Source organism: Syzygium oleosum, unplaced genomic scaffold, assembly GCF_021117445.2.
Source record: "Syzygium oleosum isolate NSW1041296 unplaced genomic scaffold, Sole_v2.1 Sole_v2.03, whole genome shotgun sequence".
NCBI classification, from domain to species: Eukaryota; Viridiplantae; Streptophyta; class Magnoliopsida; order Myrtales; family Myrtaceae; genus Syzygium; species Syzygium oleosum.
Window position 1 is genome coordinate 16,402,422 of NW_026607487.1, and position 15,151 is coordinate 16,417,572.

Genomic DNA, 15,151 nt, shown 5'->3' on the forward strand with positions numbered 1-15,151 from the left:
ACAAAGCTGAGAGGCGAATGGTTTTACCCTGATCAGTTCCTAGATTTGCATCAACATCTAGTCAGGCCAGCAGATTATATGCTTATAAACAGGCAAGAGTGGCAGGCAATGTGTTAAGAAGAACATTTAACGTCTTTCTTAATAATTTCCCATTGGTTAACTTTATCAGAAGTCAGAAGTGCATATTGCCCCAAATTAAAAGTTCAAACATGCGTTGACCGCTGAGTTCTCATTCCTCTATAGAAGCTTTCGGCTTGATGTACATTGTCAAGAATTATACATAAGCCTCTATTATTCATTCTACAGCTGGAATGGATTCAGTGCTTGTTTCTCATTTATAATTTACAGTAGAGATTCTAGCAAATTCAGTGCTTCTTTAATATGAACAATAAAAACAAAGGCATCGCCATTCATCACTTCTCGTTCATGCTGAAATGAAGACTTATTCTTAAGTTCAGTACTTCCCAAGACACGAAATCGTGTAGAGGATACTAAATGCTGTGTATTTACAGAGAAGAGAAAAGTCATATGATACAAACTTCCTTCCAAGGAGGCATCCTACCTTCACCATACACATACAAATGAGCGATTCTGACACCTGAATGCTTGCAAGTACAATATACTGAGATATCAAAGAAGAAAACACCATCTGCCTCTTCCATTGACCGGCATAACAATTTATAGTCTTCATATATCATTGCTCTTCACATGAGTCCAGCTCCCTCTTCCATTGACCAGCATAACAATTTAACGTATTCACGCATCATCGCTCTTCACAGGAGTCCAGCTCCTTTGGGACGCAGCTTTTCTCCTGGCATGTGAGATATAACCAAGAATATACCCCACAAATGCTCCAAGCACCAACACGCTTGCACCTTTAACAAACCATGAGAAAAAGGACTCAGACACCTCTATCTTCGGTTCAGCACCACTAGTACCACTGTTAAGAACCTGTCCAGATGCCAGAATTTCCACCGAGTCATGCACCTCACCATCATGATTTCCAACATAAGAAAGCACAAGCTTCTCCCTTGTAGCTACAAGCCTAGTGTACCCGAATTCACCCCCTCGGTACAACGACCTTTGAGGTTGCGGGTAAATAGGATCCTTCAGATGATCTGGTCTGGGCTGCCAGACGGGTTGCCAATCCTGGCCTGCCATTCCAATCACGAGATGAATCGGCAGTGCCTCCCAATTATCCTCAGCTGGATCTGTACTTCCACAGGTGAAGTTATTAATCGGACAAAACCTTTCATATCTATGGACGTGGCCCCACAATACAAGGGTCACTTTATTCTTCACGAGCAAAGGTTCTAAGTGCTCCATCATTTTCTCCCTAATGGATCTATCTCCAGATTCATAGCTGGTTGTGTACATCGGTCTATGCCCTTGAACTATCACGAAAGGGGTCCTCTTCCGATCCACCGATTCCAAATCAGTCTTTATGAAATCATACTGCTTGCTTCCAGGAAGAAAATTGGTCTCAGTAGACATGTAAAGAAAGTGGACCACTCCCATATCAAATGAATAGTAGAGGTTGCGGGTGGCCGGGGCCTTCATTCCTGTGGGTTCCGAAGAATCGCCAGGCATGTTGAACCTAAGACTGTAAGGTACCCCACATTCACCACCCCCATCCGTTCCATATATCATTTGGGCCCATTCAGGCTTCCAAGGTTGCAATGGCCAATCGTACTCGTGATTGCCAATACACACATGGTATGGAACTTGGGCAGCGACGGGCTCAATCTGAGTGAAGAAATGGTCCCACAACCAAGAGTAACCTCTCGCATAGCTAATATCTCCAATGTGAGACACGAAACTGGGCCTGTTCCCAAGAGCTTCAATGTCGCGGAGGATCCACTTTATGGTCGATATGCTCTCATCTTGTGTGCGGTAGAATGTCGTGTAAGGTGTTGCAGTTCCCAAATCTCCAAATAAAAAGGCTATTGTTTCATCCGAGTCTTTAGCCCTAGGCATAAAGCTGTGCGTTTTACTCCAACCACCAGAGTCGCTCCCAACCTGTTGTGAGAGCATAGACATTCCAATCACTGAGATGAGCAAGTCCCAATCGAATTTCAAGCATGCTTATATCGGTTATGATACTTCTGTAACTGAAAAGATTAATCACACGGAGCACCAAATTCTACTGAGATAGCAGACAAGCCCCATTAACATCATGACAGATTCTATGATTCTATCGCATGTATTTCTCGTCTGAGAGATCCAACAATCATGCATTCACACTGAGAATTCTGCACGAACCATACCGTTCATGGACAAGACCATGCGAAATGATGGAATTCACCGCGCATTTCGAAGGTGGTGAGGCAGCAGCAACTAGCAACTAAACCAGTATCAACATGTATCCAAACCACCATGACAACAGCAAATTCAAAACAATACCATTTTCTCTTAACCATCAATAAGAAATGAAACTGCTGACCCGACACACCAACATGAACGTTAATCTAAAAAGAACAATCAAGCAGTCAACCAAGCAAAACTTCCATTTACACATAATCAAAGAACAAAACCGATCACAAAACTCTTATGGCACAATTCAAACACCAGCTCACCTGATAATAATACCTCACTCCACCCTTCAAATTCCTCATGACCACATCATGAATCCACCCAGGATCCCTCCACCCGACGCTATCGTTCGCCGGCGCGTCGCACATGTCGTCCCTCTCGTACCTCCCCGCACGCGCCGCCGCCGACTTGCCCATCTTCCCTACTCTCTCCCCGTACCTCACGTACCTCCGCTCGCCGTCCTCGGCCACGAACATGACCCGCATCTCGTCCTCCCGATCCGTGTACGCCAGGTGGACCTGCTCCGGGCCGCGGCCCGGCTCGAACCCGGCTTCCACGGATGCGCCGAGGAAGTGCTGCGTCCCGGGCAAGGGATTGTGGTCGTGGTCGAGCCGGCTCCGGTCGACCTCGGACTCGGACCACCGGAAGATCCGGAAGGAGTAGTTGGAGCGGAGGTTGGGCAAGGGGAGGGAGACGGAGCCCGACCCGGAGGAGAGGTGGGCCGGGTCAGAGGAGAGGAAGACGTAGCCGATGAAGAGGTCGTGGGGGGAGTCGGGCGGGGAGTAGATGCCGAGCCAGTCGAGGCCGGAGGGGGAGTCGACGCCGGACCATCGGATCCGGACCGGGTCGCCCGATTTGGAGAGGACCTTGGGGGAGACGGACAGGGAGGGTCCGGATTGGGCTGATGGGTCGAGGAGAGCAAGGAGGGAGATGATGAGGAGAGGGATCATGGCGGCGGCGGCGGTGGCGGCGGCGGCGACGGAGGCGGAGGTGGTGGTTGAGACTGGTGGTTTTGTCAGGCGAATTGGTGGCGTTCGCGGGTCTTGTTTTGGCGTGGAAGGGATGGTGGTGTGAGTTTCGGATTATTTCGGAATGGGATTAAGGAAAGACCAGCGGTCAATTTAAGGATATGCTTCCGAAATATTCTATATCCAATCCATCATGCTAATGATATTTAGTATTCTCCGTAATGAAAGTGTTAATCCTTGTCATGTTTATTCGCCATGTCATGTTGAATATACTTGAACGGATGAGATCCTATTTGGGATTTTCGATGCATACACGTCGTACATAGATATATTCATAGATTATCTAGAAGGGCGCTACTGATTCCATATTTTAATTTCGCCGTTGTTCTATTGTTGAGACGAAAATAGATATTCGGCAAAGGCTTTGCAAATGTTTGTTTCTAGGCACATTTGGAGTTAGCATTTCTCTTTAGCGCACCGGATGTGGGGATCAGGTCATCAGAGTTTTTTGGTTTATAAAGACTTTAAGCATTTCTATTTAATGGATTGGATATGATAAATTGGTGATATGGTGTCTAGAGAGCTTGAGACTAGATCTCGAAGCTTAGCCTAGGTCAATCACACACGCTTATTCCCGAGCCATTTACTTTATCTTTCGGTTATGTTTATTTTCCGAAAAATGAATAATTGTGAAAACATTTGTCTAAAAAATGATCACTTGAGATCGCTTAAAATAATAAGTCAATAAAAAGTATTTTCATCATCGATAATAATTTATGTCTAAAAATTTTATAGATGATAAAAATATTTTATGATCATTCATTTTAATAAGCAGTACAAACGATTATTTTTAGGACATATATCATCTTCTCTGTTACTTTTTCTCATCGAGCATCCATAGCCACATGCCCGAAGCTCAGGTGGCCATGGCTTGCGCGAGCTCCGGTACAAGTGACATCATGGCAGCAAGATGTCAAAGCTCAGTGGCAATGGCTATAAGCTTGAGATCTCCATTTAGGGGCCATGGACGGGAGTTCAAAGCTCGGGCCACCCTGGCCACGAGCTCGAAGCTCAAGTGGCCATTGCCACGAGCTTGAGGCTGAGCTCGAAAAAGCGGCCAAGGGTACCCCAAGCTCCATGGCCAAAGCAGCCATGAGCCTTGGGCTTGAACTCGAGCCATGGTGTACGCAAGAGGAAAGAAGAGAAACAAGTGTTAAAGAGGGGGACGAAAAAGTAATGGAGAGGAAGAGAGGAAATCTTAAAATTTTTGACAAGTGGGCCCGAAGCGACATGTGTCGCACTCTGAATGGACTATTGTAAATATAACATGTCATAATAGTTGTACACAATATTTGCACTTTTGCCAATTCAATCATAAATATTTCAATTTTACCAACTGAGTCATAAACATTTTCACTTCTTGCCAATTGAGTCTTAAACATTTTCACTTCTTGTCAATTGAGTCAATTCAGACAATTTTGGCCAAAAATTACTGACGTTGACATCGGTCGGCCACGTGGTGCTAACGTGAACATTTTAAAACAATATTTTAATAAATTTCTAAATATTTTATGGTTTTTTTCTCTTTTTTTCATTTTCTCTATTTTCTTTTTGGGTTTTGGAGTTAGAGCTAGCAAGTTCGCTAGCCGATCCTCGCTAGCCACAAGTGAGGGCCAGAGACCCTTGCCAGCTGCAAGCGAGGGCTGGCCGACCCTCACCGGCTCTGGGCGAGGGCATTGCAACCCTCACCTAGCCATATCTGGTGAGGGCTTTCAACCTCGCCTAGAGCCGGCGAGGGTTGGCGGGCCACCCTGGCCTGCCCTAATTACAATACCAAAAAAAAACAGAGAAAAAGAAAAAAAAATCATAATTTTTTTAAAAAAAATCATTAAAATGTTATTTAAAAATGTCCACTTCAGCACCACGTGGCCGACCGGCGTCCATGTCAATGATTTCCGATGAAAATTGGCCGAACGGACTCAATTGGCAAAAAGTGAAAAGATTTAAGACTGAAATGACAAAAGTGTAATAAGTTTAGGATCTTTTGGACAATTTTTTTGTCAACTTTTTTCAACTAATAAAAAGGATTACTAACCCCTGACTTCCCCCTCCCATTCCACCCCACTTTTTAATCTTAAGATTGCCGGTTTTAGGATCTTGAGTTAACTTTTCATATATATGTGTGTGTTTATGAAATAATGATATTTTGATTTTGAACGAGAAGAGACATGAATAACAACTTCCTATGATATTTTGATTGTGTGTGTGTATGTTTTAGGCTTTGCAAATGTTTGTTTCTAGGCACATTTGGAGTTTACATTTCTCTTTAGTTCACCAGATGTGGAGATCAGGTCATCACAGTTTTTTGGTTTGTAAGGACTTTAAGCAATTCTATTTAATGGATTGGCTACGACGAATTGGTGATATGGTATCTAGAGAGCTTGAGACTAGATCCCGAAGCTTAGCCTAGGTCAATCACATGTTTATTCCCGAGCCATTTACTCTATCTTTCGGTTCCGTTTATTTTCTGGAAAATGAATGATTGAAAAAACATTTGTCTACAAAATGATCACTTGATATCGCTTGAAATAATAAATCAATAAAAAGTAATTTCATCATCGACAATAATTTATGTCTAAAATATTTTATGATCATTCATTTTAATAAGCGGTACGAACGATCATTTTTAAGATGTATATCATCTTCCCCATTACTTTTTCTCATCGAGCATCCATAGCCATACGCCTCGAAGCTCCGGCGGCCATGGCTTTCACGAGCTTAAGTACAAGTGACATCATGGCAGCAAGATGTCAAAGCTCAAGTGGCAATGGCTATAAGCTCGAGATCTCCATCTAGGGGCCATGGACAGGAGTTCAAAGCTCGGGCCACCATGGCCACAAGCTCGAAGCTCAAGTGGCCATTGCCACGAGCTTGAGGCTGAGCTCGAAAGAGTGGCCAAGGGTACCCCAAGCTCCATGGCCAAAGCAGCCATGAGCCTTGGGCTTGAACTCGAGCCATGGTGGACACAAGAGGAAAGAAGAAAAGCAAGTGTTAAAGAGGGAGAGGAAAAAGTAATGGAGAGGAACAAAGAGGAAATATTAAAATTTTTGACAGGTGAGCCCAAAACAACATGGTTCGTGCTCTAAATGGATTATTGTACATACAACGTGTCATAATAGTTGTACACAATATTTTCTCAGTGTATACCAGCAGTCACATGTTAGTTTGACAAGTGACGAAATATTATTGGAACATGAATGAGCATGTATAGATATGGGTCATCCAACTTTTAAGAAAATTGTCCAAAAAATTCTAAATCTATTGCACTTTTGTCAGTTCAATCATAAACATTTCAATTTTTACCAATTGAGTCACAAACATTTTCACTTATTGCCAATTGAGTCTTAAACCTTTTCACTTCTTGTTAATTGAGTCAATTCAGCCAATTTTAGCTGAAAATTGCTAACGTAGACGCCAGTCGACCACGTGGCGCTAACATGAACATTTTTAAATAATATTTTAATAATTTTCTAAATATTTTATGGTTTTTTTCTCTCTTTTTTTCCTTTTCTCTGTTTTCTTTTTGGGTTTTGGAGTTAGAGCTGGCAAGTTCGGTGGCCGATCCTCGCTAGCCACAAGCGAGGGCCAGTGACCCTTGCTAGCCACAAGTGAGGGTTGGCTGACCCTCACCGGCTCTGGGTGAGGGCATTGCGGCCCTCGCCTAGCCATATCTAGTGAGGGCTCGCAGCCATGCCCAGAGCCGGTGAGGGTTGGTCGGCCACCCTCGCCAGCCATAACTTCAATACCAAAAAAATAGAGAAAAGGAAAAAAAATTGAAAAAATTATTAAAATGTTATTTAAAAATGTCCACATTAGCGCCACGTGGCCGACTGGCGTCCACGTCAATGATTTCCGACGAAAATTGGCCGGATTAACTCAATTGGCAAGAAGTGAAAAGATCTAGGGCTGAAATGGCAAAAGTGCAATAAATTTGGGATTTTTTGGACAATTTTTTCCCTAACTTTTTGCGACTAATAAAAAGGATTACTAACCCCTGACTTCCCCCTCCCTTTCCACCACACTTTTTAATCTTAAGAATGCCGGTTTTAGGATCTTTCAATCAATTAATTTAACTTTTCATATATATATATATATATATATATATATATATATATATATGTGTGTGTGTGTGTGTGTGTGTGTGTGTGTGAAATAATGATATTTTGATTTTGAACGAGAAGAGACAGGAATAACAACTTCCTATGGTATTCTAAGTGTATTTAATATGGCGAGGAAGGAGAGTGCTTCCAGCGTCCAAGGAGAATTCGAAACTTGATTTCCAATGGAAACCCTACATCAAAACTCCGAAAATAATGCTAGTAATTGATAAGTAAGCTTCATTTAGACCCAACACAAAACTAAATATCCTCGATGATAATTCTAGTATCAATATTTGCGGCGATCGAGCCAGTCAATCGATTATTTTATAATGAGGTATAGTGTATATATTGATGGTATGAGATATACGCTTTGAATTTTAAATTATCTTTAACTCTATGAATCAACCGAGATACATACATCAAGGATTATACAATCGATTCCTATTCGAACCAAATGAACGATTATTTGATGCACAGGGAATTAGGGGTCTAATTGGATTATTGTTAGTTATAATTTGAGCCAAACACGATTATTCTCGAATAAAAATTTCATCTATCACCTAGCATCGTTGAACAGACAGAACTCCATTTTGTCCCTAATAAGGGAGATGCTTTGAAATGGCCTAGGTATATCATTCAAGGACAAATGAAAAATTATGCCCGATTAAGCTCTAAGTAGTAGATACTCATATATCGCATATTTGATCGGGTCTTTTGATGATGTGAGATTTACATAGTCGCCGTCGAATGCGTGATATGTACGTTTGAAGGTTCATCGCCACTTACGTATAGTCAAATTTCGGCCTTATCCTAACTTTTTCTTTCATACTAAGAGAGGACACGAAATTGAAAACAAAAGGAAGCTAAATACTTAAGAGACTTAAATGTTACTATAGATGATGGAACGAAGGCAGTGAAATAGTGATGGCATTCAGTTGGTTTTTCCCCTTTACTATGCACAAATAGAGAAAATGATGCAAATGGTCCCTGAAATTTAGCCCAATGTGCAATATGATTGAACATTTTCATATAATGTAGGGACTAATTTGAACACGTATAAAAAATTCAGGGACCATATTGAATAAATTAAAAGTTCAAGAATCACATTGCGTACTGGGCCAAAGTTCAGGGACCACGTTACACAAATTAGAAGTTGAGGGACCACATTATACATTGAACTAAAATTCATGGACCATTTGTGTCATTATCCTGTGAAAAATCTAAATTCACAGTCTTCTGGTCTCGAATATACGGTAGAGCCATGGTACGATCGCATTTCCCCCCGCACCAACACATTGAACGTGACTAGTGTTATTATCAGTAGAGGGATGGTTGAATCTTTGCCAACTATAGTTACCCCCATCGGCAAAAGGGCAATAAATAAAAACCCTAAGCTAGCTCTTTTATGTTCCCTTCATGTGTCTCTCGCTTCGCATTAAACTCTTCCGCATCACCTCCGTCTCGCTCTCTCTCTCTCTCTCTCTCTCTCTCTCTCTCTCTCTAAAGTACCCATCTTCACATCAACCCCAATTTGAAAGTTTTCCGAAAGCCTCTCGGAAGCAAAGTGCAGCCGCCAACCATGAAGAGACCTTCATCTTCACCTTCTTCGTCCAACCCCTGCAACTCTGCAGCTACAACCAAGTTCTTGATCTTGACCTTGCTTCTCTTCCTCCACCCCGTAATGTCCATGTCGGCGGGGACGCCGGTGATGATCTCCCGCTCTTCCGGCTCATTCGGGAAATCTTGGAGGAGCCACAACGGCCACCAACCCCACCACCACCTCCATTATTCCTGCGATCCCTCGTCCCGCGAAGATCCGCCGCATTACTCCAATCCTCTGTGCTTCCATCTCGAACGAATCCGCCGCCGCCGCCACCGCCAGGCCCCGCCGCCGCCTCCCGACGAGATTGACCCCAGATACGGCGTCGACAAGAGGCTAGTCCCCTCCGGGCCTAACCCCCTTCACAACTGAAAGTATACTCAAGAAAACCTTTCTTGCATTTTCTAGTTTTCTTTCTTTTTCTTTTTCGGTGGTTTGAACTTCTTTGATAAGTATGGTAAGAGGAAATGCGCTCTTTGCAGCACCGACCCTCTTTTTCCCCCTCGAGTGTCAGCGGGAAAGGAATTTAAGGGGCTTGACGGGTACGTGCAAATTTATTGCTGATGAGGCAAGAAGATCAGAGAGGCACACATGCATGGCCATTGCTAAGCCTACACACCATCGTTTTCAATAGTTCGAGGCTTTATATATTTGTTTTCTTCCCTCTAGACTTCTGCAGAATGTAGTGGCGCCATTTCCACGCTTGTCTTTGTCTTGGTTTATTCCATGAAAGCGAGAGAGAGAATTTCACGGAAAAAGACGATAAAGCAGAAACAAGCATGGAAATGGTCGATGAAACCCTAGCAGATGTAGAGTGTGTATTTACTATATAATTCAATTCGTGTGTTTCTGGTTTTTTTCTTTGTTGGGTTTTTCTGGGGGTGGAGAGAGGTTTGGTGGGAAGGCGGGTTCAAGAGAAGCCCATGAGTTCAATTAATTTCAAAGCTGCTAGGGTTAAGGTGATGTCATGTCGCCTCAGTTTGGGCGTTGTGTATGGTCAAAAGGAAGGGAGAAAGAGGCAAAGTTTTTCGTCTCTTGCAATTACTACACTCAATATATGTACAGCTTTTTGCTTTTACAGTTGCTCTTTAAGCCGCGAACAGTTTGTCCCTGTTTTTGTTCGAATCTCTTTCCTGATCGAGCATTGAGGGACCTTGAAGTGTCCGATGGGTGATGGTATCAAGCTGGGGCGATCTTCCGAAAGCGCGCTTTGAATCGATTTACGTTTCACAAGATCACGATATTGCCCACGGTGCGATCTCAATCGCAGTTCGCAGACACATCCGTTTACCTCTGGGGAGGGAGAGGGGTGTTGTGGTCTCAAGGGGTGTACATCGGGTCGATTCGATCTCCCTAATTCTAGACGGGTTCGATTTCCATAGGCCGATTCTCCAATGCGACATATCTTCCGGGTGAAGCTCTTATGATCCATATGAACGGGGGAAGAGTGTACTTTAAGCCTTGTTTGCTATTACTAATTCGAGAAAGCAAAACCTAGTGAACGCCCGCACTATATAATGCACTTGTGATGATGGCTCATTATCTTGGAAATGATATACCATGATGTGAACTTGCGTTTTGAGATTTATAATGCGTGTCGTGATCTCAAGGGGTGTACATCGGGTCGATTCGGTCCCCCCAATTCGAGATGGGTTCGATTTCCATCGGCCGATTCTCTGACACGACCCCTCTTTTGAGTGAAGCTCTTCCGGTCCATATGAGTAGGGAAGAGTGTCCTTTTAAGCCCCGTTCGCTTATACTAATTTGAGAAAGCAAAAACCCTTGAACGACTATGCTACAATAATGCACCTGTGACGATAGCTCCTTCTATCAGAAATGATATACCGTGGTGAAAGCAAAAAAATGATAGAGAAAATATATGCGAATTTGCATATCGAGATTTATAAATTGAAAAATATTCGAGTATTTATGATTAGAAAAAAGTCAACGGGTATATAACGCAAAATTTAAATTAAGCAAAGTAAAACTGAGTATATTCTTCGTGTTAATTGCCTGTCATGCTATCATGGTGAAACGTACCCTATTTGCTAGAGACAGTGAGGGAAGCAAGCTCTTGTCGGCCCTTTACTTATCATCTCTTAAGCATAGCTTTAATCGAAAGTGTAATTTACTTCTCTGACAAATCAGTAAACGCAACAAAAGGCATGTGGAACCCAAAAATTAATGATGCGGCAGGATAATTCAGAGCAAATTTAATATGCCAACGAAAAAAATTCGAATTGATGACCCCACAAAAAGCATATCAAAAATTGAAAAATATTTGGGAAATGCTGAGCTAACCTTACTTTGAAACATTTAAAGAAAACGATGATTTTTGTACAGACCGCTTAAACTTGTTTGCTCAGTTTCTTTTGGAAAAATTAGAATTGAAAACTCTCACTTGGTTGGATTTGCTTGAATAAGAAGAATTAAAAACAAAAATACAAACATAAGGAAACATATACTATTGGGTTGGGTTTGCTTAGAGGCAAGTAAATTACACAGAGTAGGATGTAAATAAAAAGTAATTTTTATGATTAAAAAAGGGAAAAAAGAGCCGAAAGAAAAAATTCATCAAATTTCGATAATGTTAAGGATAAAATAGTGTGGCAAAACATCTCGTACTATTATATCATTATTAACTATTCATTTCGTTTCATGTCGTAATCAACCTATTCCCAGTGTGATGACAAAAGGTTTTTTTTGTCAAAAAATTATGAAAGATTGTCAATTTCTAGTTGACAGCCTTGTATTATGGCATGTTCGATTTAGGTTTGGATTTTTCAAGAAATTCATATCATAATTCAAGTCATGTTTTCTTTTTGTTATATCGGAAATTGTGATCCTTAGTATGAAACAGTTTATATTCATGTTACTTCGTACATCACATTGTAATTTGATTTTTTTATTCTATTAGTTATTAAAATCCAAATCAAGAGAGATAAGTAATTTCTTTCAAATAAAAGAGTTTGTGTTCTATGTATCTTTATGGACGAAAGAAAACTTTGAAAAAATTAAAAGTCCAATTTATCTATATTAGGGAAAATTTCAAAAAAGGGCCCGAAGTGAAGTCATTTTCTCAAATAAGGGCATGAAGTGGACATTGTGTCAAATTAGGGCATGAAGTGGCCAAATCGTTTCAAATAAGAGTCTGAAGTGGCCAAATCGTCTCAAAAAAGGACATGTGGCTGGCCGATGACTATTCCGTCGCCGGAAAAGGGGTATTTTAGTAAAAAAAAAATTATAAGTATATTTTTTTTACATTTTTGACTTTCCTTTTCTTTTCCTTTTTCCTTTTTTCTTCTTCCATCCCCAATCGTCACTGCGCCTGGCCGGCGACCTCCACCGACCTCAGGCAAGGGCCGCCCTCGCCGACGTCGGGCGAGGGCCGCCCAGCCCGCGTCTGGCAAGGGTCGTTCGACACCAGCATGGGTGACCCTCGCTCACCCAGGCGAGGGCGGCCTCCGCTTGAGGCCAGCGAAGGGAAGAGAGGAAAAAAAAAGAAAAGGAAAAGGAAAAGGGAAAAAAATCAAAAAAGTAAAAGATGAAAATACCCTTTGGCCGTAAGGTTAGGTCCTTATTCGAGACTGATATGGCCACTTCAAGCCTTTATTTGAGAAAATGAGAGCACTTCAGGCCCTTATTTGAGACAAAGTCCACTTCAGGCCATTTTTGGAATTTTCCCTCTATATTATGCATATATTGGATATTTAATTTTATTTATTTATGAATTCTCAAATATCATTTATTTTATTTTGGACCAATATTCCACCATCTAAATTTCGCAATCAATTACCCCAAGTATTTTTTTTTTCTTTGAATAATGTCATCGGATTTATTTCTTTAAATATTGCACACATGCAAAAGCAATGATTTTCAACGACAAATTAGTATTTGGTCGCCCATGATAAACAAAATAGAATAAAAGGTTCCAATTGCACTGTCGCTCATTGAGAGCAACAATACCGTTATGCAAGCAAAGTCCAAATTATTTTTGGTTAGCTATTAGAAATAGAGGATGTATTATCCTCTCTTAATTTCTTGGATATGTCATGCATTAATGATAACTCGAACAGCTACACGAGGATATTTTAGGGCGCGCATGGTAACATTTCTATTTCTCTGTTTTTCTATTTTTCTGTTCCCGGGAACAGGTTTGGAACAGAAATCCGTTTGGTAACGCAATTTCATTTTTCTATTTCTGGAAAAAATTTCTATTCCAGAAATAGGTTTGGAACAGAAATCAGAAGTAAAAAAAAAATTACTTTTCTATTTCTGGAACAGAAATGAGAAATAAAAACTCTTCTTATCGCTTGTCCTTGCTACTAGCCAGTTACCCCCTTGCCACTCGCTATTGCCGCCTCCTGCCATCGCCGGCCGCCTCCTGCCGTCGGCTGCCTACCGCCGGCATCCTTCGCCGACCGCCTCCTCCCACCGTCATCCTCCGTCGTTCGCCACCGTCCAATGTCAGCCGCAACCCGCCCACCGCCGCCTCCCGCCGTCCTTCGCCGCCGTCGTCTGCCTCCTGCCCGTTGGCCGCCTCTTGCCGCCGACCACCATCCTCCGCCACCCGACGGTCGCCTCTTGCCGCCGACCACCGTCCTCCGCCGGCTGTCACCCGCCACCGGCCGCCGTCCTTTGTAGCCGGCCGCCATGCTCTACCGCCCGACGATGGCCGCCCTCCGCCGCCGGCCACCTCTTACCGCCGGCCGCCCACCACCGACCGCCGTCCTCCACCGCCAACCGCCGTCCTCCACCGCCAACCGCTGTGCTCCATCGCCCGACGCCGGCCGCCCTCCGCCCCCGGCAATCGTCGCTGATATTCGCCGCCAGCCGCCATGCTCCACCACCCAACTCCGACCACTGGCCGCCGCCGATCGCCTCCCACCGCCGGCAGCCTCTCGCCGCCAACCGCCGTCATCCGTCGCCACCGGCCGGCATCCTCCCACCGTCGGCCACCATCCTCTGCCCCCCACCGCCACCCGCCGTCCTTCGCCAGCCGCCCGAAAAGGAGAAATTTTATATCGTTATCAAATGAATTTCTTTTTCGGAAATAGAAATTTTGTGTCGTTATCAAACATCCATTTTTGCTCAGAAACTCGTCCACGGAATAGAAATAAAAAAATCTATTTTTGGCCAGAAATTGATTTCTGGAATAGAAATGTTATCATGCGCGCCCTTAGTCTCTCGCTTTGAAAAGGAGAAGATGGCGAGAAAGCTCGCTCTCTAAGAAAAAGGACGGGAATGGAGATCGGAGATGTGGATGTTAACTAACGTGCCCCGTCTCGTCAAGATCCTCGCTGAAGTACATAGACTTAATTAGAGATGATCAATTCCAGAATGATTAGTTTTCATATAAAACCCTGAAATTTACCCGGTTAGAGTCGATTTCCAAATTTTGAAACCATAAATCAACTCCGAAAATTACTGGATCTAGGCCGATTCCATGGTTGATCCGGAAACCAACCTACTTTCTTTTTCCTTTCTATTTCGTTTTTTTAAATTAGGCATGTTTTGTGATGTCAAAATTTCCCATAAAAAATAAACAAAAGACCAAATAAAATATTTCACTGTACGAAAGTAGAAAGTTCTACTCGATATCTGGCCTTGAACTTGAATCGAGAATCGAATTCGTTCAAGGCCGGTTCCCAAATTTTTAACCCGAGAATTGAAACGATCCTTCTGTGAAGGAGCTTGGAACCGATCAAGTGAAGTCGGTTTGGTTAGGTTCGGTTCACCAATTGAACTAGCCTGATTTGCTCACCCCTAGTTTTGATCGGCAAGTGTGAATAAGGTTCACATTACCAGTTCAATAAGAAAGCTACACTTCGCTTTTGCTCAGCAAATAAAGATTACATCTGCAAATTGAAACAATCATGCAAATCGGGTACATGTGCATAATCCAAAAGGCTCATTAAACACAAGGCTTAGCGTACGTTTGATTAAACTTTGGAGAAATGTTTTCGGGAAAATGCAAATGCTTCTGGGTTAAAGTGATTTTTCAAAATATAAGTGATGTTTAGCAAACGCCATGTACATTTGGCTGAGAGATTTTGGAGCCCCAAGGTCTTTGGCAATGCCCAACTAAACGCACCTCGTAAAGGACGTGG

General features: G+C 42.7%; 2 protein-coding genes across 2 annotated transcripts; one reads left to right on the forward strand and one right to left on the reverse strand.

Annotated features, from left to right (window-relative positions):
- Positions 1–354: 354 nt before the first annotated feature.
- Positions 355–3,391, reverse strand: LOC115671775 (probable inactive purple acid phosphatase 2). The gene is made up of 2 exons (XM_030593410.2): positions 2,577–3,391; positions 355–2,019 (listed from the first exon to the last, which is right to left on the reverse strand). Exons 1-2 carry the CDS (start codon positions 3,261–3,263, stop codon positions 757–759), a joined length of 1,950 nt encoding a protein of 649 aa, XP_030449270.1. The 5' UTR covers positions 3,264–3,391; the 3' UTR covers positions 355–756.
- Positions 3,392–9,020: 5,629 nt separating this feature from the next.
- Positions 9,021–9,413, forward strand: LOC115671837 (CLAVATA3/ESR (CLE)-related protein 10). Its single transcript, XM_030593491.2, has one exon. It carries the CDS (start codon positions 9,021–9,023, stop codon positions 9,411–9,413), a length of 393 nt encoding a protein of 130 aa, XP_030449351.2.
- The last annotated feature ends 5,738 nt before the right edge of the window (positions 9,414–15,151 follow it).